This window comes from Hemiscyllium ocellatum, chromosome 9 (genome assembly GCF_020745735.1).
Source record: "Hemiscyllium ocellatum isolate sHemOce1 chromosome 9, sHemOce1.pat.X.cur, whole genome shotgun sequence".
NCBI classification, from domain to species: domain Eukaryota; kingdom Metazoa; phylum Chordata; class Chondrichthyes; order Orectolobiformes; family Hemiscylliidae; genus Hemiscyllium; species Hemiscyllium ocellatum.
Genome location: NC_083409.1, coordinates 67,689,921 through 67,716,750, shown reverse-complemented (window position 1 = coordinate 67,716,750; position 26,830 = coordinate 67,689,921). Strand labels below are relative to the sequence as shown.

Sequence of the window (26,830 nt, the reverse complement as noted above, 5' to 3'; positions counted from 1 at the left end):
TATCTGGGGAACGTGGGTTTAGAGTACACCTTTGTGGAGAATTCCAGGGCAAGTGTGGGGAGAGAGAGAGAGAGAAGGCAGGAGGTCAGTCATTTGGAGATGGTGCCTGGGCTCCCATCGATGTCCAGAACTGTTATTGGCAGCATTTCAGTAATCAGAGTTCATTTTTAATCACTATAAACAAAAGATGTGATCATGGTTGAAACAGATCTTTGAAGTAATATTTCTATCAGGACTTCGAGACCTCTTTCGGATAATCCGATATTCAGATAATTGATATTCGGATAATCAAGGTTCCTCTGTATAACATTTGGCAGTTAATGCACAAGGACAACCAGATCACACTGCACTACAAAATTGTACATTTTTCTTCATTTACACAATACTCAGCTTTTCTATTCTTCTCACTAAAGGAACATTCTCCCATATTCCCAAATTATACTCCATCTGCTACGTTTTTGCCATCTTATTTAATCTATCAATATCTTTGATAGATTCTGTCCATTCTCTTCCCAGTTTGGTTACCCAGGTTCTTTGTATTATCAAACATTTGACTAGAATACATTCTGTCCCCTCCTAAAGTCATTAATATAATGTAAATAGTGATGCCCTAGCTTTGATCTCTGTGACATTCCACTAGTTACAGTTTCCCAATTTGAAAAAAATTCATCAGCCCAAACCATCTGGGCTGAAATTTAGCAAAAATCACTTCAGTGTAAATGACATGATGTTTCATGGAAGGTTTCATTCTGTGATCCCCAGCAAGTTTTCTCAAGTAATGTTACACTGCTCATGTCATGAAGGATGTACTACCATGTCTCCCCAGCGACACAGCATTTTCTCACAATGGTTCCTGACCATCCCAATGCCCCTCCAAAATACTAGCCCAATCTACTCTGTGTCTTTTATTCACTCACTTGGAATGTCTCATCATCTTTCCTGACTGATGACAGACCAGCATCCTCCAACTGACCAAAGTCCCTCTTTACTGTTCATTACTGTCAAATGTGACAAGCTGCCTGCTTATCTGCTTACATTGCAAGGCAAGGCAAAGGTGCAGTTGAGTGTTCAATTAAGTGCAAAATGAGTGAATGCTAAGAAAACAAGTTAAGAGGCCTGAGAAGCACTCTGTTCTGATGGTTGAGGTGCATGCCTGTCCCTGTACATAGTCTGCCAGCAGCACCACAATGAAAGATATTGCTGAGCTCCAAAGTGTGGTCTTGAACTGCTGAATAAATGAGTCCCAAATGAACCATGATGATGTAGTGCTTTTGAGACTGCAAACTCTGTGAATTGAGGGCTCAGGCATTTGCTGCCAATGGATGAAGAATACAGGTCAAGGTAGATGCTTGGTGACCTGCAGTTCCAGTGTCTGCTCGGAATTTCAGGTCAAGTTGCCCTCTAATTTCTCTCCACTGTTCAGGAATATAAATTAGGTCAGATTAAATAATAATGAGATGTTAATGCAGATAAATAGGTCCTTCACTGCTCACCAGACAAATTCAAATCCACTTGCAAAACATACTTCTTGAATCTCATTTTTCCATTCTCTCATTTTCCCAACTGACTCACCATAGTTCATGAATTCAGGACTTGGGAAAATTCAGTCTAAAGTTTCCTGTTTATTAGCTAATCTTCTATCCATGCTCATGTATCATCCTAACGCCAAACACTATGACCTCTGATCTTGTACCTTTTATGTGGCACCTTAATGAATGCCTTTTTGACATTCAAACATGCCAGATTTATCCCTCCTGCTTCTCACATTCTTAAAGAGTAGCAGGCTCGGTGACATGGTGCAATGAAAACAAACTCACTCTCAATGCTGGCAAAACTAAAGAACTGATCACTGACTTCAGAAAGAAAGGAAAAGAACACATCTACCATCAATGTAGCTGAGGTGGAGAGAGTGGAGAGCGTCAAGTTTCTAGGAGTGACGATAACCGACAACCTGACCTGGACTTCCCATGTAAATGCAATGGAAAAGAAGGGACAACAATGCCTCTTCTTTCTCAGGTGAATCTGGAAATTCGGTAAGTCCACAATGACCCTCATCAACATTCACAGATGCTCCACTGAAAGCATACTGTTTGGGAGCATAGTGGCTTGGTATGGCAACTGCTCTACCCAGGACCGTAGGAAACTAGAGAAGCATGCGTGCACAGCCCAGACCATCACAGAAGCCAATCTTCCATCCATGTACTCCATTTGCACAGCTTGTTGTAGCTGAAAGGCGGCCAACATCATCAAAGACCCACTGCATCCAGGTAATGATCTCCTACACCTCTTTCATCAGGCAGAAGATACACAGGCACCAGTAAGTTCAAAAGCAGCTTCTCCTCTGCCGTTATTAGCATGATGAATGGACTTTCTAACTTCAAATAAGGCTGACCTTGCTAATGTTGATCTTGTCTAGCACATGCCCTATATCTTGTAAGACGTAACTTGTATGTCTCTGCCTAAGTTCTTTTTCACCCTATGATCTGTATGTTCTCGCTTAGTATGATCTGCTTGTACTGCTTGTAAACAAAGTTTTTCACTGTGCTTAAATACATTTGAAAATAAATAAAACATTTCTTAAAGCAGCAAATAAATTAGTCAAACATGATTTTCCTTTCATAACACCATGTTGACTCTGCTTGCTTGTATGATGAAATTCCAAATATCCTGCTACTACTTTCTTAATGATTGTCAAAAATACTGGAATCAATGACAGACGGTAGGCTAATTGGCCAATAGTTTTCGGCTTTCTAGCTTCTGTCATGTTTGAATACTAGCATTACCGTTGCAATTTTCTAGAATCTAGGCACTTTTGTAAGATTAATGGATATCACCAAATTTGCACCTCTACTACTATTTCACTTCCTAACGAATTTGCATTATCTGACTGAAATGAACACCAGTGATTTTCGGATAAGAAATGTGCATGTCATTCAAAATATCAATTCAAATTTTTGGAATATTGTGTGCAATTCTGGTCTCCCTCTATCGGATGTTGTGAAACTTGAAAGGGTTCAGAAAAGATTTACAAGGATGTGGCCAGGGTTGGAGGATTTGACCTATAGGGAGAGGTTGAGTAGGCTGGGGTGTTTTCCCCTGGTGTGTCAGAGACTGAGGGTAGCCCTTACGGAAGTTTATAAAATCATGAAGGGCATGGATAGGGTAAATAGGCAAGGTCTTTTCCCTGAGGTGACGGAGTCTAGAACTAGAGGGCAAGTATTTAGGATGAGAAGGGAAAATTTGAAAAAAGGGACCTCAAGGACAACTTTTTCACGGAGAGGGTGGTGCCTGTGTGCAATGAGTTGCCAAAGGAAGTGGTGGAGCCTGGTACAATTATAACATTTAAAAAGCATTTGGGTAGGAATAGGAAGGGTTTAAAGGGATATGGGCCAAGTGCTGACAAATGGACTAGATTAGGTTAGGATATCTGGTTGGTATGAACGAGTTGGACTAAAGGGTCTGTTTCCATGCTGTACATCTCTATGACTCTATAAATACGCTATCTGCCATTTATCTTATCTTAGCACTGCTGAAAAAAAAACACATTTTGTTGGAAGATTTTTGTCTTGCATTTATCAGAACAGTTCAGAAGGAAAAACAACATTTGCACTTTAAGAGGGGAGAATGCTTATTGGTTAGCAGTAGATTCTGCTTGATAGAGGCACACTGGCATGGAGAAAACACCAGTTAACGATGATAGACAGGTTGCCATCTGATAGTTAGGCAACTATCAATCAGTCATCATTAATTAGTCTGCCCAAGGAGAAGCTTCTTGTGAGAAAATACTCACACATATATAAAATTAACACTGACCAACATATTACAGAAGTAATTTAAAAACAAATTTATAAACCTAACGAAGAAGCACTTACATGCGGTACTGGCAGGTTTGAGGAATAGACTAAATTCAATATTTCCGAGTCAGACTTTACATTCTCTGCAGTACCACTTGAATCACTTAAGTCTGAATTGTCATTTTCATTTGCTTCAGTCTGAGAAGAAAATAGTAATTTTGTAAATTAAGTACAAATCTTTATTGCTGTAACTCCATAGGAATGATAACAAGTACATTGAAAATATCAATCTAATTAAGTGATATTTATAAGATCTCTCCCGACTAAGATCTCAATTTTTTCACTTTGCTACAGTCAACACCTAAGCACACAGGAAAGTTCCATAATTTTCACAGACACATTCTGATGATCAATATATGTTTAAGCAATAAAATAATTTTTTTATTACACCTAAAATTTGTTGCGTCAAGTTTAAAGTTCAGATCCTATTGCAATTACTCTCAATGCCTTTTTAAATGTTATCCCTATGGGTGACATATGATAAATATCCTATACGGCCATAAAATAATGTAGATTAAGTAAAATCAAGAAATTTTGAATAGGGACACCAAAATATAAAAACAAGATGGTAGTCCGAAGAAATATATTGGAAGCTAGAGTGAAGATTCAAGAGGATGGTATCACACTGGAGCAAATAGATAAGTCTACCTATTTAGGACAAATGATAAGATTGAAAATGCGATGCAAAGTTAAAAGGAGGATAGAGATAGTTAGGAGTAATTTTGTGAAGCTGAATAATGTGCTGACAAGAATATTTAAGTTTGCAACAAGGATAAAACTCATAAGATGCTACAATTGTTCCTTTTTCCAGGATGCCTCAGAAAATAGCTAACAAATAAACATCTGCATAAGTAAACAAAGGCCTTTGACATACAGATGCTTAGCCGTAATCTAAAATCTTCAGATACAGACCAAATGACAAATGAAGGGACGCTCAAAATTGCAAAAGCAAAAAGAAACCAAAACGTTTCTCTCGTAAAAAAAATGTCAGCACTTTTGTCAGAACTGAAAAGCTACATAAATCTATTACAGAAAGTGGAGGGCAGCAGAAAGACAGGTCGACCTAAGCTGTGAGATGATGGATGTCAGAGGATAGTTGCAGATAAAGCTAAAGGCATTTATGACAATCGCATAAGACATAAGTGTGACATGCCATGATAGAAAATCTGCTTGCAGCAGAAGCTACAACCCATTGCAGAAATTGCTAGGAATAATCAGCTCACAAGGGGCAGAGGGGCAGTTTGCAGGAAACGAACTAAAATAACAAGATTATGAATCTCAGCTGCAATTTCTTTTTAAAGTATTTTATAAATGCCTAATGAACAAATGTACAGACCTGCCCGACCCTATTCCCCCTCCATTTACCATGGTTAATCCACCTAGCCTGTGCATCCCTGGACACTGGGCAATTTAGCATGGCCAATCCACCTAACTTGCATACCTTTGGATTGTGGGAAGAAATCCACACAGACACAGGGAAAATGTGCAAACTCTGCACATAGTGACCCAAGGCTGGAATCGAACCTGGGTCGCTGGTGCTGTGAGGTAGCAGCACTAACCACTGGGCCACCATGTTATGCAGCTCTATCATCATTCTCAACTGATAAAATGCAAAGTATTCTTGTCAGGTTGTTATTTCTGATTGTAATTCATTCACAATATTGGAGCATCATGTATAGACATGTATTGTTTGATGTCAGGTTCTCCACATTTAGTAACATACCTTGCTGTCTCAGAGGAATTATACATATACTACAGAACAAGACTAGATGATATCAATAAAATTGATTCAAAACAAAATGTCATGACGTTATACAACTCAGAAGTGGTCATTCAACCCCATCAATGCATGTATATGCTCCGAGAGTTCTATGCAATTGTCCAATCTCCCAGCACTCTTCCATAATGCTGGCTAAAATGTTTTTTTTCTCTCAAGTATATATTCAATTCCCTTTTAAACATTATCACATCTGCTCTCATCACCTCCTCAATTCATACTTCTAAGTCCAAACAAAATAGAGCGATAATCACTCCTTTATTTATTTCTTAAATCTGGTTCTTCTGATTACCAACCCTCCGGCCATTTTATCTACTCTATCAAATGTGCTTGGTACTTTGAGCACCTCAATTAAATCTTCCCTTAATCTGACAGTTTATCCAAACTTGGCACGAAAAAGAAGCCCTTCATCCCTGGTACAACAGCAAAGAAGTTTGATGCCGGAAATTTTAAACAAAGGAATGGAAAATGCTGTTTAAGCCAGCTAGCATATGTAGAGAGGAAAACAGGGTTAATCTCTCAGGTCAGAGAGGAGCAACAATGATGAGCGCTGAGAGATATAACACCTTTTAACCAAGACAAAGAATGTGGGCAGGACAGGAAAGTACAAATGACAAGATCTATGGAAGGGTGAAAAGCAGCAGAGATGAAAGGAATGATTTTGCAAGGCAATATGAGACAATATTGTGACAAGCAAAACAGCAAAAGATACATCTGGATTAGAAGTAAATGGAAAGGTAGAATCACTACTCACAGCTGTCATCCAAAACAATAAAGAGGGCACATATTTTCTCATTTAATCTGACATGTCCTCCATGCTATTACGATCAGCCCGCTTGTACTATTATTCCACTTCCTCTCAGTTTCTCTACTTAAGCCCCAGGTCTCTCGGTTTCTGCAGTCCATTCATAATTAGATTAGATTGCTTCTCATTCTTCCCCAAAAACTGTGTTGCAAATTATCGCATTAGAGATGCATGACTAATGACATACTTTTGCAAATACTAAATATGAATGGCATAACTATCTGCAACCTTTGCTTCTGGGCATTGCAAGGCCTGAGGCAGCAACATTATCCAGCACTAAACATTAATTCAATAATGGACAAGCAGCCCATCTCCAAAACAATTATACCATGCTTCCTGTTCTCTGAACCGTACTGTCTTGCAATCTCCCTGTTGGGGAGATGTCAGTCGAGTTGTTTTATAATGGATACCTACAATTCTGTTTGTCTTACTTATTTCAATACACACCAGAAAGCTGGTGGCGAGGCTGGGATGGAATTTGTGTTTACATTTCATTTGTGAAAGTCAGAACTAAAGAACAACGTAAAATCCTTTTGGAAGTGCTAACATTTATTGTGAGGAAATTTGAACGAGTTGAAAGCTTGTTCTGTTGGTGCACTATACCCAGATACACAGTATATCAGCATGGTACATAATTGAAAAAAGCATTAATGGCATATTTGGGGATAATTGGTGAATTCAGCTCTAACAAAAAGGCTTAGTTTAATTATGAATCACAGTTATACATTTTGCTGAATGGAAAAGCAATAAATTAGGATAAAGTAAATGCTTCCCTCACTACAATAAGGCTGGATACTTTTGAGGTAGTGTCTAACTAGCCTTGTCTGACAGACCCCAGTGTAATCGACTATGCAGAATTCAATGAGGTTCTAAACTCATGTCATGACTAGGAATGTGATTACACTGAGAGTTACATTCCATCAAAAGGGAGTAGTGGCCAGGTAAGAACGCTGCAATTACACTCTCAAGTTAAAGAAACTCACTCATCACTGTGGATTTTATTTCAATTCCCTTCTGGACATCGTTGGCTGGCTGTCCCAAGTTGCCCTTGGGAATATGCAGTTGTTGCGTGATAGGTACAAGAATATAGCGCAAACACAGAATTCAACCTTAGAGATACATTTACTGGAGGCCAAAAGATGAATGGAGCTTGGCGCAAGTTTCTGAAGAACAGGTATAAGCTGGTGTGGAAGGCCACAACCATGCAAATAACAGGAAAGTATAGTTACATATTGTAAGAGAGCTGCTTTTCTAAGATTGGGGGTGGGGGTGGGGGGAGGTGTGCACTGGAATTCAGGAAGATCGAAGCAACAGCAGTTAGGTCAGTGGTCTCAGAGTCAGAAATTTAGATAATACCATTCCCATGGTAGCCACCAATCATTTAATGCCTCATTTGCAGACAAAGTGCTATATGCCTGTGGGAAAAAACATTCATAATAAGATGACATGCCAGAATCTAGAAGATCCAGATTATGATGCAGGTTGCAGTCATGCAATGAATTGAGGGCATTAGATCCAAAACTAATTCAGATGGCTGGAAATGTGCATGGGATAGATTCGGAAATTGATGGAAATTATATCAAGCTGGATCATCAAAGCTTGTACTCAGGAGGAATAGCACATAGAAGATGAGGGTAATAGGGCTGAAGATATAATTGCACTGCCAATAGCAAAAATATCAGAAATTGACTACTTACTTTCATCATTGATTCAACGATGAATCTATTATCTCAGGAGAGAGTGTGAAAAACCCCAAGTCGCATTCCCTTTGGCAAAACTGGTATGAAACAGACTATCCTTTTAGAAGGACATGGGTCAAATGCAATTTGGTCGGCGTGGACCAGTTAGGATCAAAGGCCTGTCTCCGTGCTGTAAGTTTCTATGACTAGATGGTCTAACAACAATATTCCAGAATGAAGGAAAGTTAGTGTTAGAGTGGAATATGATAATGCAGCCTACTACTTGCCATTGCTCTGAAAATGACGGAGCAAATTCTCCTGAAAGAAAGGGTTTGGCTGAGAAAAATTAGGTTAAATTGGGTTAACTTATTTATTGTAGGGATCAGTAACAGTAAGCCCGGCAATGATCAAGTGCTCAAAGAGCAGGAAGTGGTCATTAAGAAGAAAAAATAATGATAAAATTTAGCCATCATTATGATAGAATTACCACAATTCAGGAGATTATGCAAATACTGATGGTCTTTTGAGATTTCCCATCAAGGTCTGCCTCATTTCTAGCCACTGAATCATCTGTGAATGAGTGTACATACCCGTATCAGCTAGAGAAAATGGTGAAGAAATTCACATAGATTTAGTGCTCAATGCTCAATTGTGTTTTGAACGGGTGGCCTAAAAAGTGTGAAGAAAACAACCTGCAGGGATATTTCACATGCAGAAATGAACCAAGGCTGTCTCTTATCCAGTTTACGAGGTATTGTGCCATCAAGGTACAGAGAGAGGTTTTTTGAGGAGTTTCATCCAGGCCACATCGGAGTACTCCAAAGATTGGCCATGTTAAATTGCCCATAGTTTTAGGTGTATTAGCTAGAGGGAAATGGGTCTGGGTGGGCTACCCTTCGGAGGGTCAGTGTGGACTGGTTGGGCTGAAGGGCCTGTTTCCACACTGTAGGTAATCTAATCTAAAATCTAGTCTGTATGAAAGCAGTAGCAAAAAGAGTTTTTTGGGATTCAAAGTTAGAAAGAAATATTGAAGAGTTGTGGAAAATCTGTTAAGTATCCCAGAATGTGAAATTATCCAATCCAGAATCATTGAATCATACAGTCTAAAAGAGACCCTTCAGCCCATGGAATCTGCACTGACAAAACTACTCTAAAAATGCACAGGTCCAACTTTCCAGCACATGACCCATAGCCTTGAATGTTATGACATGTCAAGTGCTCACCCATACTTTTCAATGGTTATGGCATGGTAGCACAATGGTTAGCACTGCTGCCTCACAGTCCCAAGGATGCAGATTCAACTTCAGCCTTGGGTGACTGACTGCATGGAGTATGCTGATTCTCTCCATGTCTGCATGGCATTCTTCCGGGTGTGCCAGTTCCTTCGCACGCTCCAAAGATGTGCAGGTTAGGTGGATTGGCTATGATAAATGCAGGGCTATGGGTGCCTGGGTGGCTAATCTTCAGAGAATTGGTGCAGACTTGATGGGCTGAATGGCCTCCTTCTGAACTTAGGGATTCTAGGAAACATGGTACCCCACGACTGAAACTTAGAAAGTTCATAACTGTTCAAAAAGTCATGCTGGACAAACCACTAAGGTCGTAAGTAGTATATGCTTGGGATTATTGTATAGAAACTAGATGTTTTGACAAGAGTGGAGAGAAATTCCCTCCGTGTCATAAGGATTATTTGCTTTAAAGAGGAAATATGACAATGGGAGAGCACTTAGCAACCTCCCATCATGGAAACTCCTTCCACAGCAAAGTCAAGTCAAATTGGCTTTTTAATCAAAAAGAATGTGAATGGCTGCTGGTATCACAAAATCCCACAGCTTCAGAAAACAAACCATGTTCTTTGTTGAAGAAGACAAATCAATGCCACAGTCCCAACCATTTACGTGGAATTGGCAATCAGAGTCAAGTGTTCAGATTTGATAGTTATAAACATTGAGAGAACAGTCAACAAGTCAATAGGCATAATAGACAGCAAGAGAACTCTGCCAGATGGAAGACAGTTAATAGAAAGTGTGGAGGCAGAAAGAGAAAAAATCTTGTTCTAAACACAATTTCTTGGCAAATGGTGTTTTTATTAAACACTTAGGTGTTAAAGGTAAACAATAAATTTTATGTGCAAATTACTCTGGCAGTATTGGTCAAATGTGCTTACATTGGTTGTATTATAGTAAACAAGCATGAAATCCATTCTCTTAAATTTTCAGATAATCTCATTTAATCATTTTGTATTCTAGAACCTGTGTAAGTGTATTTTTTAAACATTTCAATGGGTAATATGTTGCAATATCTGTGCATTTTGTAATATTGCCTTCTCTGTTGGGTAAGTATACAGACAGTTCATTCAATAATTCATTCCTGATGAAGGGCTTATGCCCGAAACGTCGAATTTCCTGTTCCTTGGATGCTGCCTAACCTGCTGTGCTTTAACCAGCAACACATTTTCAACAATGATTGTCTGCAGTTGAGCATGTGTTAATCTTACTCAGTACAATGCACACACAAACACATAAAAATCTATTACAACATCTTGGTTCATTTTGTTCCTAATGACAAAGTCAACAAGAAAGATGAGGTCTTACAAACGAGTTAGGTCGGAAGTTGAAAAACAGGAAATCTAGAGTTGTAACCTTGGAATTACTTGCTGTGTCACTTGCCAGTGAGGGTAGGGATAGGAAGATGATACAGTTAAACATGTGGCTAAAGTGCTGGTGTCGGAGGGAAAGCTTCAATTTTGTGGATCAATGGGATCTCTTCCAAAGCAGGTGGGACCTGTACAAGGACAGGTATCATCTTAACAGGAGGGGCACCAATATCCTGGCAGGGTGGTTTGCTAGTGCCACTCGAGTGGTTTTAAACTAGTGTGGCAGGGGGCTGGAGATCAGACCAGTAAGTCAGCAATTGAAATGACTGAAGTGGAGTCAGAGACTAATGTCAGTAAGGCGAAGAGGAAAAACAGACAGAAGGGGTTATGAACACAGTGGGACTGGCAGTCTGAGGCCTATTTGTTTTCATGTGAGGAGTATGACAGGTAACGCTGATGAACTTTGAGCTTGGATTAATAACTATGACATTGCTGCAACTAGAGAGACTTGGGCAAGATCAGAACAAGACTGGCAAGCTTAACATTCTGGGCCTTTGATGTATCAGGAGTGATAGAAAAGGAGGTAGAAGAGGCTGGGGAGTTGCATCACTGATTAGGGAGAATATCATGGCTGTACTGAAGGAGGACACCATGGAGCGCTCATCCAATGAGGCCATATGGTTAGAGCTCAGGGGCTATCACTTTGATAGCATTGTACCACACGCCTTCCAACAGTCAGCAGCTGATCGAGGATCAGATATGTGAACAAACAACAGAAAAATGTAAAAAATAACAAGGTTGTCATAGTAGGTGATTTTAACCTCCTCATATTGACTGATATTTGCCTAGTACCAGGAGCTTTGATGGAGTGGAACTTGTTAAGTCTGTCCTGCTTAGTTTTTAGAAATAATACGCGAAGAATTCAACTAGGTAAAGGGCCATACCAAACTGGTATGGGGGAATGAGCTTGGCCAGGTAATCAAAGTTTTAATGGGGGAGCATTTCAGCAACAGTGACCATAATTCTATAAGTAATAAGTTACTTATGATATGGAGATGCCAGTGTTGGACTGGAGTGGACAAAGTCAAAAGTCACATGTCTCCAGTTTATAATGCAACAGGTTTATTTAAAATCACAAGCTTTTGAAATACTGCTCCTTCAGTAATCAAAAATTATACAAACTAACTAAGATACAGGGATAATTATATGCAATTAGTTTGTATAGTTTTTGATTATTTGTTATTTTGGTTAGATCCGTGTCATGCAACTCTGATACCTACTTATGTTATGCTAGCCATTTAGTTTGTCGCCAACAACATCTTATTTTTGATTATTTGTACCTATCTCTCTGCCTTAATTAACCAGTTCATAGGTCATCCCTTCACTTGTTATTCAACCTGTTGATGCTCTACTCACACTATTTATCTTATCTATTGACATACTTAATTACCTAAAATTACTTCCTATTATCTCTCTGCCTATGTATTCTGTGCCTGCATGCCTCCCTCCACTGCTCAGTGGTTAGCACTGCAGCCTCACAGGGCCACAGACTGGAATTCGATTCTAGCCTTGGGCGGCTGTCTGTGTGGAGTTTGCATGTTCTCCCCATGTCTGCGTGGGTTTGCTCTGGGTGCTCCAGTTTCCTCCCACAGTCCAATGATGTGCAGGTCAGGTGGATTGTCCATGCTAAACTGCATTGTGTTGGGCGCATTAGTTAGAGAGAAATAGGTCTGGATGGGTTACACTCCCGAGGATCGGTGTGGACTTGTATGGCTGAAGGGACTGTTTCCACACTGTAGGGTATCTAATCTAATGTAATGAAGGAACAGTGCTCCAAAAGCTTGTGATTTTAAATAGACCTGCTGGGCTGTAACCTGGTGTTGTTTGACTTCTGACTAAGTTACTTATGAATACAGAAAAGGGTAGTTAGAACATAGAACATAGAAAAGTACAGCACAAAACAGGCCCTTTGGCCCACGATGTTGTGCCAAGATTTAATCCTAATGCAAAATAAAATAACTTAACTGACGCACCCCTCAACTCACTGCTATCCATGTGCATGTCCAGCAGTCGCTTAAATGTCCCTAATGACTCTGCTTCCACCACCACCTCTGGCAACACATTCCATGCATTCACAACTTTCTGTGTAAAGAACTTTCCTCTGACATACCCTCTATACCTTTCTCCTAATATCTTAAAACTATGACCCTCGTACCAGTCAATCCTGCCCTAGGGAAAAGTCTCTGGCTATTGACTCGATCTATTCCTCTCATCTTCTTGTATACCTCGATCAGGTCTCCTCTCTTCCTCCTCTCCAGAGAGAAAAGTCCGAGCCTATTCAACCTCTCTTCATACGGCAAGCCCTCCAGTCCAGGCAGCATCCTGGTAAACCTTCTTGCACCCTCTCCAAAATCTCTGTATCTTTCCTATAGTAGGGCGACTAGAACTGGACGTAATATTCCAAGTGTGGTCTCACCAGGGAGTTGTAGAGCTGCAGCAAAACCTCGTGACTCTTAAACTCGATCCCCCTGTTAATGAAAGCAAAGAAACCATATGCTTTTTTAACAACCCTATGCACTTGGGTGGCAACTTTGAGGGATCAATGTTCTTGCACACCAAGATCCCTCTGTTCCTCTACACCGCCAAAAATTCTGTCTTTAATCCTATATTCAACATTCGAGTTTGACCTTCCAAAATGCATTACTTCGCATTTATCCAGGTTGAACTTAATCTGTCATTTCTCAGCTCAGCTGCGCATCCTGTCTTTGTCACACTGCAGCTTGCAATGGCCCTTGATACTATCAACGGGACCTCCAAGCTTTGTGTCATCTGCAAATTTACTAAACCACCCGTCAACCACCTCATCCAAGTCATTTATAAAAATTACAAAAGCAAAGGCCCAAGAACAGAGCCCTGCAGGACCCCACTCAACATTGATCTCCAGGCAGAATACTTTCCATCTACAATCACTCTCTGCCTCTGTCAGCCAACCAATTCTGAATCCATATAGCCAAATCTCCCTGGAACCCATACTTCCTGACTTTATGAATGAGCCTACCATGGGGATTTTTATCAAAGTAGGTTTCCTCAGTTGTTTGAGGGTAAATCCGCGTCTGTCATGTGGGCATCTTATAAAGGCGAGATGATTAGTGTTCAGGACCAGCATGGTTCTGTAAAAATAATGAATAAGGATGGCAAGAATCAGGAAGCTTAGATGATAAGAGAAATTGAGAGCTCATTCAAAAAGAAAAAGGAGATGGAGAGCTTATGTCTGAAACGTCGATTCTCCTGCCCCTCAGATGCTGCCTGACCAGCTGTGCTTTTCCAGCGCCACACTTTCCAACTCTGATCTCCAGTATCTACAGTCCTCACTTTCTCCTAGTATATGTAAGGTTTAGGAAACTGAAGACAGACAGAGCCCTGGAAGGATACAGAGACAGCAGGAAAGAACTGAAAATTAGAATTAAGAGGACTGGAAGGGCCATGAATTGTCTTTAGCAAAGAGCATGAAGGAAAAACATAGGGCATTTTAGATACATAAGGAGCAAAGGATAGCACCGTTCAAGGATAAAGGAAAGATTTTATGCATGGAGCCAGAGGAAGTGGGTGAGGTCCTGAACGAATACTTTGCATTGGTATTTACAAAGGAGAAGGACATGATAGATGGTGAGTCTTGGGAGGGGCATGTTGATATTCTGAGGCAAGTCAATATAAAAATGGTGTTCAGTGTCTTTAAAAGCATTAAGATAGATAAGTCCCCAGGACCTGGTGGGACCTATCCCAGAATGCTGAGGGAGGCAGGTGGGGAAATTGCTGGGGACTTGACGGAGATCTTTTTATCCAGTTCAGTCACAGGAGAGGTCCCAGAAGACTGGAGAATAATCAACATTATTCCATTGTTTAAGGGCACAGGGATATTCTGGGAAATTAGAGACTAGTGAGCCTTATGTCAATGGTAGGGGAATTATTGGAGAAGCATCTTTGGAATAGGATTTACTTACATTTAGAAAAATATGGACTAATTAGCAATAGGCAGCATGACTTTGTGCGGGGGAGGTTGCGGCTCACAAACGTGATTGAGCTTTATGAGCAGGTGTCCAAGATGATTGATGAGGGCTTGGTAATACATGCTGTCTATATGAACGTTAGCAAGGCCTTTGAGAAAGTGCCTCATGGTAGGCTAACACAAAAGGTGAAATCACATGGGATCCATAGTGAACTGGTGAGATGGATCCAGAACTGGCTCAGTCATAGAAGACAAACAGTGGTTGAAGGGTGTTTTTCTGACTGGCGATCTGTACCAGTGGTGTTTGTAATATATCTAAAATATATGTAAATGATTTGAAGGTGAATGTACGTGGTACCATTAGTACTTTTTGCGGATGAACAAAGATTGGGGGAGTGGCAGATAGTGTGGAGGAATTACCGAGGATACAGCAGGATATAGATAGGCTGGAGACTGAGGCTGAGAGACGGCAGATGAGTTTAACCCAGACAAATGCAACGTGATGTATTTTGAAAGATCTAATGTAGGAAGAAAGTATACAGTAAATTGAAGAACCCTTATAAACATCAACATATGGAGGGATCGAGGCATGCAGGTCCACAGTTCCCTGAAAGTGGCAACATGAGTGGATAAGGTTAAAAATTACACAACACCAGGTTAAAGTCCAACAGGTTTAATTGGAAGCACTATCATTCAGAGCACCGCTCCTTCTTCAGCTGGTTGTGATGGTTGTGTTCATGTCGATAAGATTGTCAAGGCAGCGTAGGGCATGCTTGTCTTCATCAGTGAAGCACTGAGTATATAAATTGGCATGTCATGTTGCAGCTATACAGAACTTTAGTTAGGCCACATTGGAATATTATGTTTAGTTCTGGGTGCCACATTACAAGAAGGATTAGAGGCTTTGAAGAAAGTACAGAAACAGTTTACGAGTACATTGCTTGCTATGGAGGATAGTAACTATGAAGAGAGATTGGATACATTTGATTTATTTTCTCTTGAACACCAAGGATGAAAGTCAATCTGATATAAGTTTACAAAATTAACAGTTAGAGTAGATAGTCAGTCTTTTTCCCAGGGTAGATATGTCAATTTCTAAGGAATGTAGGTTTAAGTTAGAAGGAGGTTAGCTTAAAGGAGATGTGAGGGACATAACTACAAATTGAGGGATGATAGATTTAAGACAGATGTCAGAGGCAGGTTCTTTAGGCAGAGAATGGTAAGGGCGAGGAATGCACGACCTGCTAACGTAGTCAACTCAGCCACATTAGGGAGATTTAAACAATCCTTAGATAAGCACATGGATGATTTTGGGATAGTTTACGGGAACAAACTGAGAATAGTTCACAGGTTGGCACAACATCAATGGCCGAAGGGCCTGTTCTGCGCTGTATTGTTCTATGTTCTATAAATAAAGTCACATTTTACCTAAGAGCAGAAAAAGTCACAATTTCAAAAAATTTCAGGCATCTTCGAAAAAAACAATTTGTCAGTAGTTTAAGTTCTCTGGTAAAATTTATAATATTTAAGCTTTTCAGAGACAGGAAGCCACTGAGCTTAATATTTTCATTTTTATCTTGTTTTAGAAAATTTGAATGTGTTCATATAATGCAGTGTAATCATTTGATTATCTCAAACCAGAACAATGACGTCTTAGTCCGAATTACATTGTAAATTAATGTATTACATTTGAAGCAGCTTATTGAAATACAGCAATCTGTTGACATACAAGAACAGAACATTTTTGTTATATTTGAATTACAGTCAATTTTAAGCAAAACTATAAATAAACATGGAAACAAAAGAAATTGCAAGTTTTTGATTAGCAAAAGGAGTTCCATACAAGTAAAAAAAATCTTTCATAACTCTGAAACAATCAAGAGTTTGCATTTCATGTATACTATTGGTGCTTACCACCATTGGTTTGCAGATGCCAAGGCGGACTATGCCAGTCGGAGCGTCTTTCAGAGCCTGAACAGCTTCCCCCAAAGCAGTATTCTCTAGATTGTGGTCATTCACAAAGACGAGCCGATCCCCAGGTAGCACCCTGCCATCACAGTCAGCAACCCCACCAACCACCAAAGAGCGAATAACAATAACAGTGCGTGCGGGATCTAAAGGATCCTGCAGAGGGAGCCAAAGACCATAAGAAGTTGGTTAGACAAAAAGATCGAAAGCAGGCTTAGGTAAAGATGCATAGCACATATGAACTGCGCACAGCTACAAGCATATATTAATCACAAAATTTCTTTGCAATATACTTTAACCAAGCTTCAACCTATGAATATTACCGAACATACATACTTTCCAGGCAGTTTATTTTGCATAAGCATGCCACATTTGCCAACATAGCCACAGCTAATTTATGAGTAGCCAGCATTTTTTGAAAAAGGAAAACAAAATTTCATCAAATGCATAACAATACTAATAACAAATCAAGCAACATTTATCAGTCAAGGAAAAATGACTTAAAGGAAATTTGAGCAAGCATAACGTACTCTGTGCCACAATACCAACAGAATGTTTTTGATAGGGTTCAACATGCAATTAGCACCCAGTCACAGCAACACCATCAGGTAAGGTCCTCCACGGAACTACATTCGTTCAGGAATGAAAAGAGATGCTCCAACTGCAGCCATCAGTCCCAGCCACTCATGGCTTTATCACTCTCCAGCAGACTGAGAAACAGGAATGGCAACAATTGTCTGACAACTTAATAAATTGCACAAAGGGAAGAATAATGAAATTTCAAAAGGGAATTAGGAAGATTAAGAGTTTTTGAAAAAATTCTATGAAGATTTCCAAAATGAAATGTACAAATGAAATGTGAGGTGTGAAAAATGGTTACTTCAATGAGAATTTCAACAGATGTTATTTTACAAATGCAGAAGTAATTCACTGTCACTGAACAACATGCATTTGACAAAAAAACCGAAACAGCTCCTGGTGAAAAAGTGTTTAACACCTTTTTACCAGTTTCACTTTGAAAATGATACATTATTATCCTAAGGCACAGGTCAGAAAATAAACACCAGGTGAGCACACTGCATTTAAGTTTGCATAATGTGAGAATCTTTTTCTTCCTTAGCCAAAAGCAATGAGGGTAGACCGTGCTAAAAGTAACTTACATTGGATTATAGAGGATAGTAGAAGCTTCAAACTAACAGAACATTGTACTGTCTGCTAGCATGTTTCACAAGTCAAAAAATAAGACAAGGATAAGCAAAAAGTAAACCTATAACACAGTGTTAAGAAATTTGGCTTCTCCTTGTGTTTGGTGATTGGTATGATCGGTACTCTGAGAAATTGCGTTTTGGAAAATACAACTGCTCTTTGTAAAAAAAAATGAATTACATAAACGTTAAACCATTGATATCACAAAATCTTTGTTCCATGCATATTATTCTATTTAGTGTATTTTATAAAAAAACTTCACATCCTGTTTTTTTACACAAAATAGCACACACAGTCAACAAGACTGAACTACTTATGAACTGGAATAAGTTCATCATATCTGACATTAACATGTATGTTGCATTTTATAGAAGTTAAGAAATGTGCGATTCAGTCAAGCAACTTGAAAAGATATTTTCAAATTTTACATCGTGAAAATCTGATAAATTAAGAATTTAAATTTTCTGAAGCAATAACTTGTAGTTCCTCATTCCAACAAAGTAATTGAAGATATAAAGCTTTAATCAAATCAAACTTATTTGGCTTTTACTTCTAGTTAATAAGACTTCAACCATTTATAAACTAGGAATTCTAAAGCTTCTGCACATCCTGCTGTAAGAATAAGCAAAACAAAACCAAAATACAGTCAGTCCTCAATTTGATGTGAACTACGAAAATCCTAGGTTAAGGGTGCACATGTGTAAAATAGACGGCAAAATACTGGTAAACGATTTTTACTGCAAATTCCTACCATCATTGTTCTTAAACATGGACTCAGTAATGACTAACAAACAGTGGAATTTAACAGAGATATACTTAGACTGGAAAAATAAATTGCAATTTTGTTAGCTGTTAGTCCTCATCAAACAAGGATAAGGGCTAACAAGGATTTAAAGAATGACCTGCGAAGACAATAAAAGCTTATTAGATAAGAACAGGAATACATGAACGGAAGTAAGCCAGTTTCATCATTCATTTGGACAGCGACTGATCTGCGACCTCACTCCACATACTCATCACTAGATCTCACCACTTTGGATTACCCTGCATTATTATTTAAGATATTTAAAACGAATAACCCTGTAATACGTTGTATTAAATTCCATTTGCCAAAGTTTTAGACAGCGCTTGATTCATCAATACCTCTTGGCAACTTTATGCTCCATCTATACTGCTAACTATACCAATTATCTTTCTGTCATTATCCCTACTCTATGTCGCCTGCCATTCAACCCATGTCCTTACCTCTCCCCAGCCCAACCCCATCGCCACCACACTAATATCACCCTCCACATTCCTGGTGAAGGGCTTATGCCCGAAACATTGACTCTCCTGCTCCTCAGCTGCTGCCTGACCTGCTGCGCTTTTCCAGCACCACATTTTTTGACTCTGACTCTCCAGCATCTGCAGTCCTCACTTTCTCCAAATCAATAACTTGCCTTGAACTCATGGGCTTCAAATTTAGCTTGATGTCTCTGGGCAAATATCTTTGGTAAATTGATATAAATAATAGAGAGACAATCCTTTGTCCACTTCTCCAGTTAGCTCATCAGAAAATTCATTCAGTTTCATCAGGCATAACTTAATTGTAAAAATCCGAGAGAAGTTTGGAAGACTGTAGTTAAAACATCTGTAATGTTCTCACCTATCTCTTTTAAAACACTGGAATGGAAGACATCTGGTCCCAAGGATTTAACACTTTTTGGTCCGATTAATTTATTCATTATCAATGCCTTGCAATGTTAATGTTGTTGAGTTTGTGACTCAATAATAGTCTCCTTAGTCTCTCTTATGTAAATAGTGATAAAAAGTAATTCCTCACCAGGAATGACATTTCTTTACCTTCATTAACAACAGCATAATTTGCACTTTAAAGATTCTCAATTGTTTCTGATCACCTTACTTTCTCTTTAAAAGTTTTTTTTTGGTGTTGATTTTGATATCCCTTACCAGTTTCATTTTATACTTCCCTTTGACTGCTCATGAATCCAAATTGCCACCTTTCCGCTATTGTTTTGTATCTTTCACAGCTACTGGAAACTTTTTTTTGCATTACTATATTTCACTTCTACTTTTACATTGTATTTTACCACTGTCAACCTCTTGCTTGGCAAAAACTCTTGCCAATTAGATATATATTAATAATAATCAATATTATTGTTTTGAACACTTCCCAGTGATAACCTGACATTGTCCCCACTAACAGATCTTCCCAATTCACAATAATGAAATCTGCAAAACTGAAATCCAGAACTTTTGTTGGTGTTTTGTTTCTCACGTTCAAGCATTTCATTGAATTTGATAATAATAATCGTTATTTGATAAACTTGAAATATAAACTCGATTTTTAAAATAAAAAAACTTTAAAGTTCAGAGATCTCTGCACCACATGCTATCCAAATTTAGAAACTAGTCAGCAGATTTGCACCCAGTCATCTGTTGTTGGTGCACTGGAATAAATCAGAAGACAACACACAATGAAGCTCTGTGGTATAAATCCAGGCAAATGTATCATCTGATGTACATGCCATACATACTTAAGTAATAGTCGATCGCATGTAAAGGCTGACCCCCTATTTTTGGCAAATAACTTGGAATTGTCCATATATCTCATGAAAAAGTCAACCCTAGTTCTTCACAGATAACAGATCAACATTTATGAGTCAGTGTGCCAGCCGTCACGTTCCGCTCCACTTCCAGTCTTCCAGTCTGGTGCCTCTTGTGTTCCGTTCTGGGTTTTCAGAATTACCATAATTCACTTTTTTTCCTTTATTTGTTTGGAGATCGATTGGGCTTCTGCTAATGATACGCTATGAATTTTGATACGGTATGAATTTTAATGAGCATGAATTTCAACCCCTCAAAAAAGTATCCATGTAACTGTTGACTCCATAAACTTAACTTTAAGAAATAGTCAAAAAATTGACTATTACTCAAATATACGGTAATTTGCCGTGTTCTAAACTTATACATGACAGAGCAACAGAGATCTGTCAGTCATCAATTGGTAGATTGTAAGCATCCTGTTTTTCAGCACAATACATTTCAGGTCCAACACTTGCAGGTATCATACCACACTGGGGTGCAGCATGTTGGAAATCTACTCTGTTCCAAATAAACTCGTCCTTGGCTTTATAACCAGTGTGTAACTGGACTGGACAAGACCATAAGGAGAAACTTAGAATTTTCTACATAAATCAACATTAATCATATTTATCAATGCTAATTCTCTAAATAAACATCACACCAAAAAACACTATTACCTAACTGAGTTTGAGGAATTATCACAAGCAATCAAATTCACAATAAAATATATTTTTGCCAATGTATTCATGTATATTCCCTATTCTGCCACAGTATTTTGAACTACAAGCAACTTTTAAATCCTTACCTTCCAATAGTTGCAACAAGTCAAAGCAAACATCATATCAAGCTATGAGTCTTCTAAATAATCTTACTTTGACAGTACACAACACACCAGTCAATGCATGACTTAACAGCCGTTAATTAACTTCACCATTCCTACTGAAACAACCCCTTCAAGGAAAACTGGGGAATGATTCAAAGAGGAGAAGCTGCACTGCAAGTCCACAGGGCCCAAATTCAGAATGAGTGACTTAAATTTCAAACAAACCTTTGACTGAGAGACTTTCTATAAGTCCATCAGAATCATAAAAACACTTTTTTGACCATGTTTAAATGGCCTATTCTCAGTTTGTCTCTATCTATAGTTTGGCGTTGGAAAAGCACAGCAGGTCCGGCAGCAACCAAGGAATGGGAGAGTCAACGTTTTCAGCATGAGCCCTTCATCAGGCATGAAGAACTTATTCTCAAAATGTCGACTCTCCTGCTCCTCGGATGCTGCCTGATCTGTTGTTTGTAGGATTAATCACCTATTATTTTTCAAGTAGGCAAAAGGTGACATCCAGGGGACTTACTAAAAACAAAGGAGGATACAAGAGTCCAAAGTTTTTGAACAAACAAGAATTTAGAATACAATCTACAATACATGTTTAATTTATTTCTAATACTTTACCATAGAAGGCTGTCAAGGTGGGTCATTGAGTATGTTCAGATAAACAAATGCTTAATCAGTAAATGAATGAAGGGTTATGGAGATAAGGCAAGAAAGTCGACTTGAGTTTTATCAGATGAGCCTCTATTTTACTGAATGACAGCACAGACTCAATGGACCAAATGACCTGCTTTTGTTCTACATCTTAATAGTTTTATGCGGTAAACACAGTCAATGTGCAGAGACTAAACATCCCATAGCACACATCAAATACAATCAAGGCAGATCTCAGTTTTCTCAGCAATTCCCCTTAATCATCATTGATACATCAGGACATCAAATCTTATTAAACTTCAAAGAATGATTACAATTCTTCACTGTTGCTGATCTGGCCTTCTCAAGAGCAACTCTATTGTGGGCTGCCACAATGACTGCACCTGCACTAATCCATGCTCCCACAGGCTGTCATAAACACACTCCACCAATTATTCACAGTTACTACTCCAGACTTTCTTCAGCAGCTATTTTGTACAAGCTAAACTTTTATGTGTGTTTTTCCGAGCTCCCGCCACGTTCGGTGCGTCAAGCAGTTACTGCTTTTCAATCCCCATTTTCAGCTACACTGATCGATTAGTAGCACACAGTTCCTTCTGAGTTGGCACAACATCCAGCACATTTCCAAACCCTGACAACTGAGAGATATTCAACTCCTGTAGGACTTCTCCAAGCACACTAATGACACAGAGCGAATGTAATTTAATTGCCTCTAGCAGCACAGCAAACAGTATGGCCTGACATGGAGTCTGCTCCGATCTAGCTCTCTTGCTTCAGCTAACAGTAAGGCTGCTGCTAGCAACTGCCTCAGCTTGTGAGAGCTGGTACATCTACTTCCTAAGTCCTAGCTACGTTGAGTTATTCCACACTGGATCCCTCAACTACATCACTTCAGTACACTTCAGTTGATTTCCCTGCAGTACAGCTACAATATCAGCACTTCGAATACTGAGTGCACATGTCTGTCTCAAACTCGCTAGTGTTCAGTCACCGTATTTTTAACTGGTTTAATGAGACCCCCAAATTGACCTGAGTGAATTGTAGAAAACCAAACAAAAAACCCTCCCCTTATTGTTGGACAGAATTGAAGGTTACTAACTCTTCAAATCAGTCAGATGGAAAGAATTAGAAGTCATACTGTCACAGAATGTTGGAAATAAATTTATCACAGTGGTCATATATAATAAAAAGGCAAGAACAAACCATTAGAGAACACTTCCTTATAAAGAAAAGCTTCACAAACTGATAATCAGCAAGGACTGCATGCAAACTCTGACCTTCCAAAACTTGGCAAGAACACTCAACAATGTTATAATAATAGATGGCAGCCAGTTTTGTTACTAGAGCAATTTAGTTTATTGGCACCAATGTTGCAGGAGAAATAATTTTCATAATTATGCCAATATACTGTCTAGTTAAACAAAACCTTTCTTCTGAGATACTTCACTGATCATTTCAAATTACTTTTATTACAATCAGTAACACAGTTACAACAATCAATACTCCTATGATCATGGAGAACTGTTAGAAAGGTTTGTTAAAATCAAAGATGACATCTATTCAATCATGATATATTTTACTCATGAATATACTATTATCATTTTTACATTAAGCAATATTCTAAGTTACAACAAAATGCATAATTGCCAAGTCAAACTGTTTCACAATTCAAATCATTTTGTTGAGATGAGTAGACTTGAGATTTCTGATACCTTTCAAACTCAATGCAGAGTAGTCAGTTTTTTCTTTATAATCCATCTTCCATTGCACACGTTGTGTTAACAATGAAGATGCATGTAAAACTTGCACCCCATAGAGTGCAGTACTGTGTACAGTTTCCCAGAGAGCTTGTAGAGAAGAGTTCTATTCTTCATAATGTCATATCAAACCAAAATAAATACTGCAAAGAATTCATTCAAATGATGATTTATCTAAAATAATAATTAATCTTCCATCATTGATAAGTACTTTTATATTCTTGAATGTAGCTTGGAATTTTCCTCAAGTTTCTCCACAGATACACTGGTTACAATTCAATAAAGACTGATAAGTTTCAGTTATTAGCTGAAAGAATGACACAAGATTTCACATTTTCAACTTGTATATGCATCAAGTAGCTAAGTGATTTAATTTGATCATGTGATGAGTACATCACATTCATCATCCACCCCCAATTGCCCATGAATATGGCTTTGTGAACCACTGAAATCCTTGGTGTACAATTACAGCCACAATGTTGTTCAGAAGGAAGTTCCTGGATTTGGCCCATGAACCACTGCTACTGTGCATTGATGGATGAAGAGAATTAATGTTCAAGTATTACCAGACTATTTACAGATCCTGTTGATTAAATACTATTTTTAATTCGAAGCTAACTTATACTTCAAACTACTGAAAAGTTACATTTCCCTTTTATACTCATCACTCTTTGCATTATAGTGCTTTTAGTGAACAGTTCACATTTGCTCCTTACTTTCAATTGGTCTCCTTTCCTGATTATGTCAAGTTGTGACATTGAGGATCTTAGGATTCTGGGTAATCCAAGATGGAAGACGGAAAAAATTTCTGGCTGTAACAGCTGCTCCTTTTTTGAGGTATTTTAGGTGTTGGAGGCAATTTCCTCAAATTCCAGAAGCAGCAATTACTGTCTTATATGCTGTTGCATTGTTTTGGAACGTTGGAGAAAAAGAAAGTCAAAACAACAGCAGTTTTAAAAGGGAGAGGTACAGACAAAGGAAGCACATGGTGAGGTCAGTGCAGGAGAGAGAGAGAGAGTCAAAGAAACTGACACTACAGTGAACGTGCGCAGTTACTGCCTTTGCTGTTGAATTCATGTATCGCTGGACATCGGAGTGCGTCTGAGAAAATTAACAAACAGTGAAATTAACAACCTGTTTGGGTGAGGTCACAGCACAGAAACAGATAAGTGAATAGTTTTAAATGTGGCCTGCAGTAGTGAGTAGAGTGGGTTCTTTATTGATTATATGTTTTTTGAGATATGTCTCTTGAATAAACTTAAAATATAAGCCATAAGTACTAATTTAACCTGGAGCTATGTTTTGTAGAGGAATAAGATAGCGTTATTTTCTGGGTCTGTGGAATGTGAAGGAACAAAAATGGTCTTTAGTAGAGTGATATGCTCTTCTTGTCGGATGTGGGAGTTTAAGGAGAGTTTACAGGCTACTGCGAATTATATCTGCAATAAATGTTGTTGGTTGTGAATCCTATCAGATTGAAAGGATCGGTTGGAGAGACAGTTTAAGGCAATGAAGAATTTGCAACAGCAAGGGGTGATGGATGGCAGTTATAGGAAGGGGAAAAGTTGCAGATACAGTCACCAAGATGGGTTAACTCCAGGAGAGGTAAGAGAGGTAGGCACCTAGTGCAGGAGTCGTCTGTGGCTATCACCATTTCAAACAAATATGCTGTTTTGGAAAATGTAGGTGGTGATGGATTCTCAGGGGAGCGTAGCACAAGCAGCCAAGTTTCTGGTATTGAGACTGGCTCTAATGCAATGAGAGGTACGTCAGGTTCCAAGAGATCAATTGTGTTAGGGGACTCTCTAGTGTGACGTACAGACAGATATTTCTGTGGTCAGCAGCAAAAAATTAGAATGGTGTGTTGCTTCCCTGGTGCCAGGATCAAGGATGTCTCAGAGAGGGTGCAGAATGTTCTCAAAGGGGAAGAGGGCCCAGCAGGAGGTCATTGTCCACATTGGAACCAACGACATAGTAAGGGAAAAGGTTGAGATTCTGAAGGGAGATTACAGAGAGTTAGGCAGGAATTTAAAAAGGAGGTCCTCGAGAGTAGTAATATCTGGATTACTCCGTGCCAAGAGCTAGTGAGGGCAGGAATAGGAGGATAGAGCAGATGAATGCATGGCTGAGGAGTTGGTGTATGGGATAAGGAGTCACATTTTTGGTTCATTGGAATCTCTTTTGGGGTAGAAGTGACCAGTATAAGAAAGGCGGATTGCACCCAAATTGGAAAGGGACTAATATACTGCCTGGGAGATTTGCTTGAGCTACTCAGGAGGATTTAAACTAGTAAGGTTGGGTTGCGGGGGTGGTTTGGGACCAAGGGAGATAGTGAGGAAAGGGATCAATCTGAGACTGTACAGTTGAGAACAGAAGCGAGTCAAATAGTCAGGGTAGGCAGGGAAAAAGCAGAGAATAAGGTAGGACTGATAATTTAAATTGCATTTATTTCAATGGAAGAGGCCTAACAGGGAAGGCAGATGAACTCAAAGCATGGTTAGGAACATGGGATTGGGATATCATAGCAATTACAGAAACATGGCTCAGGGATGGACAGGACTGGCAGCTTAATGTTCCAGGATACAAATGTGACAGGAGGGATAGAAAGGGAGGCAAGAGTGGAGAGGGAGTGGTGTTTTAAATAAGGGATAGCATTACAGCTGTACTGAGGGAGGATATTTCTGGAAATACTTCCAGGGAAGTTATTTGGGTTCAACTGAGAAATAAGAAAGGGATGATCACCTTATTGGGATTGTATTATAGGCCCCCTAATAGTCAGAGGGAAATTAAGAAACAAATTTGTAAAGAGATCTCAGTTATCTGTAAGAACAATAGGGTGGTTATGGTAGGGGATTTTAACTTTCCAAACATAGACTGGAACTTCCATAGTGTTAAGGGTTTAGATGGAGAGGACCTTGTTAAGTGTGTACAAGAGAATTTTCTGATTCAGTATGTGGATGTACCTACTGGGAAAGGTGCAAAGCTTGACCTACTCTTGGGAAATAAGACAGGGCAGGTGGCTGAGGTGTCAATGGGAGGCACTTTGGGGCCAACGTCCATAATTCTATAGATTTAAAATAGTGATGGAAAATGATAGACCAGATCCAAAACTT

The 26,830-nt window shown here is 39.0% G+C and overlaps 1 protein-coding gene across 2 annotated transcripts in view; it reads right to left on the bottom strand.

Moving 5' to 3' along the window:
* Nucleotides 1–26,830, bottom strand: part of patj (PATJ crumbs cell polarity complex component) — a 384,258-nt gene that overhangs the window by 268,281 nt on the left and 89,147 nt on the right. Inside the window, exons 19-20 of one of the 2 annotated variants that reach the window (XM_060830432.1) lie at nucleotides 16,632–16,841; nucleotides 3,873–3,992 (exon numbers count right to left, since the gene is read on the bottom strand). In XM_060830432.1, the coding sequence (XP_060686415.1) occupies nucleotides 3,873–3,992; nucleotides 16,632–16,841 (330 nt within the window). The remainder of the gene's footprint in view (nucleotides 1–3,872; nucleotides 3,993–16,631; nucleotides 16,842–26,830) is intronic. The other variant, XM_060830434.1, reaches the window with a different exon arrangement.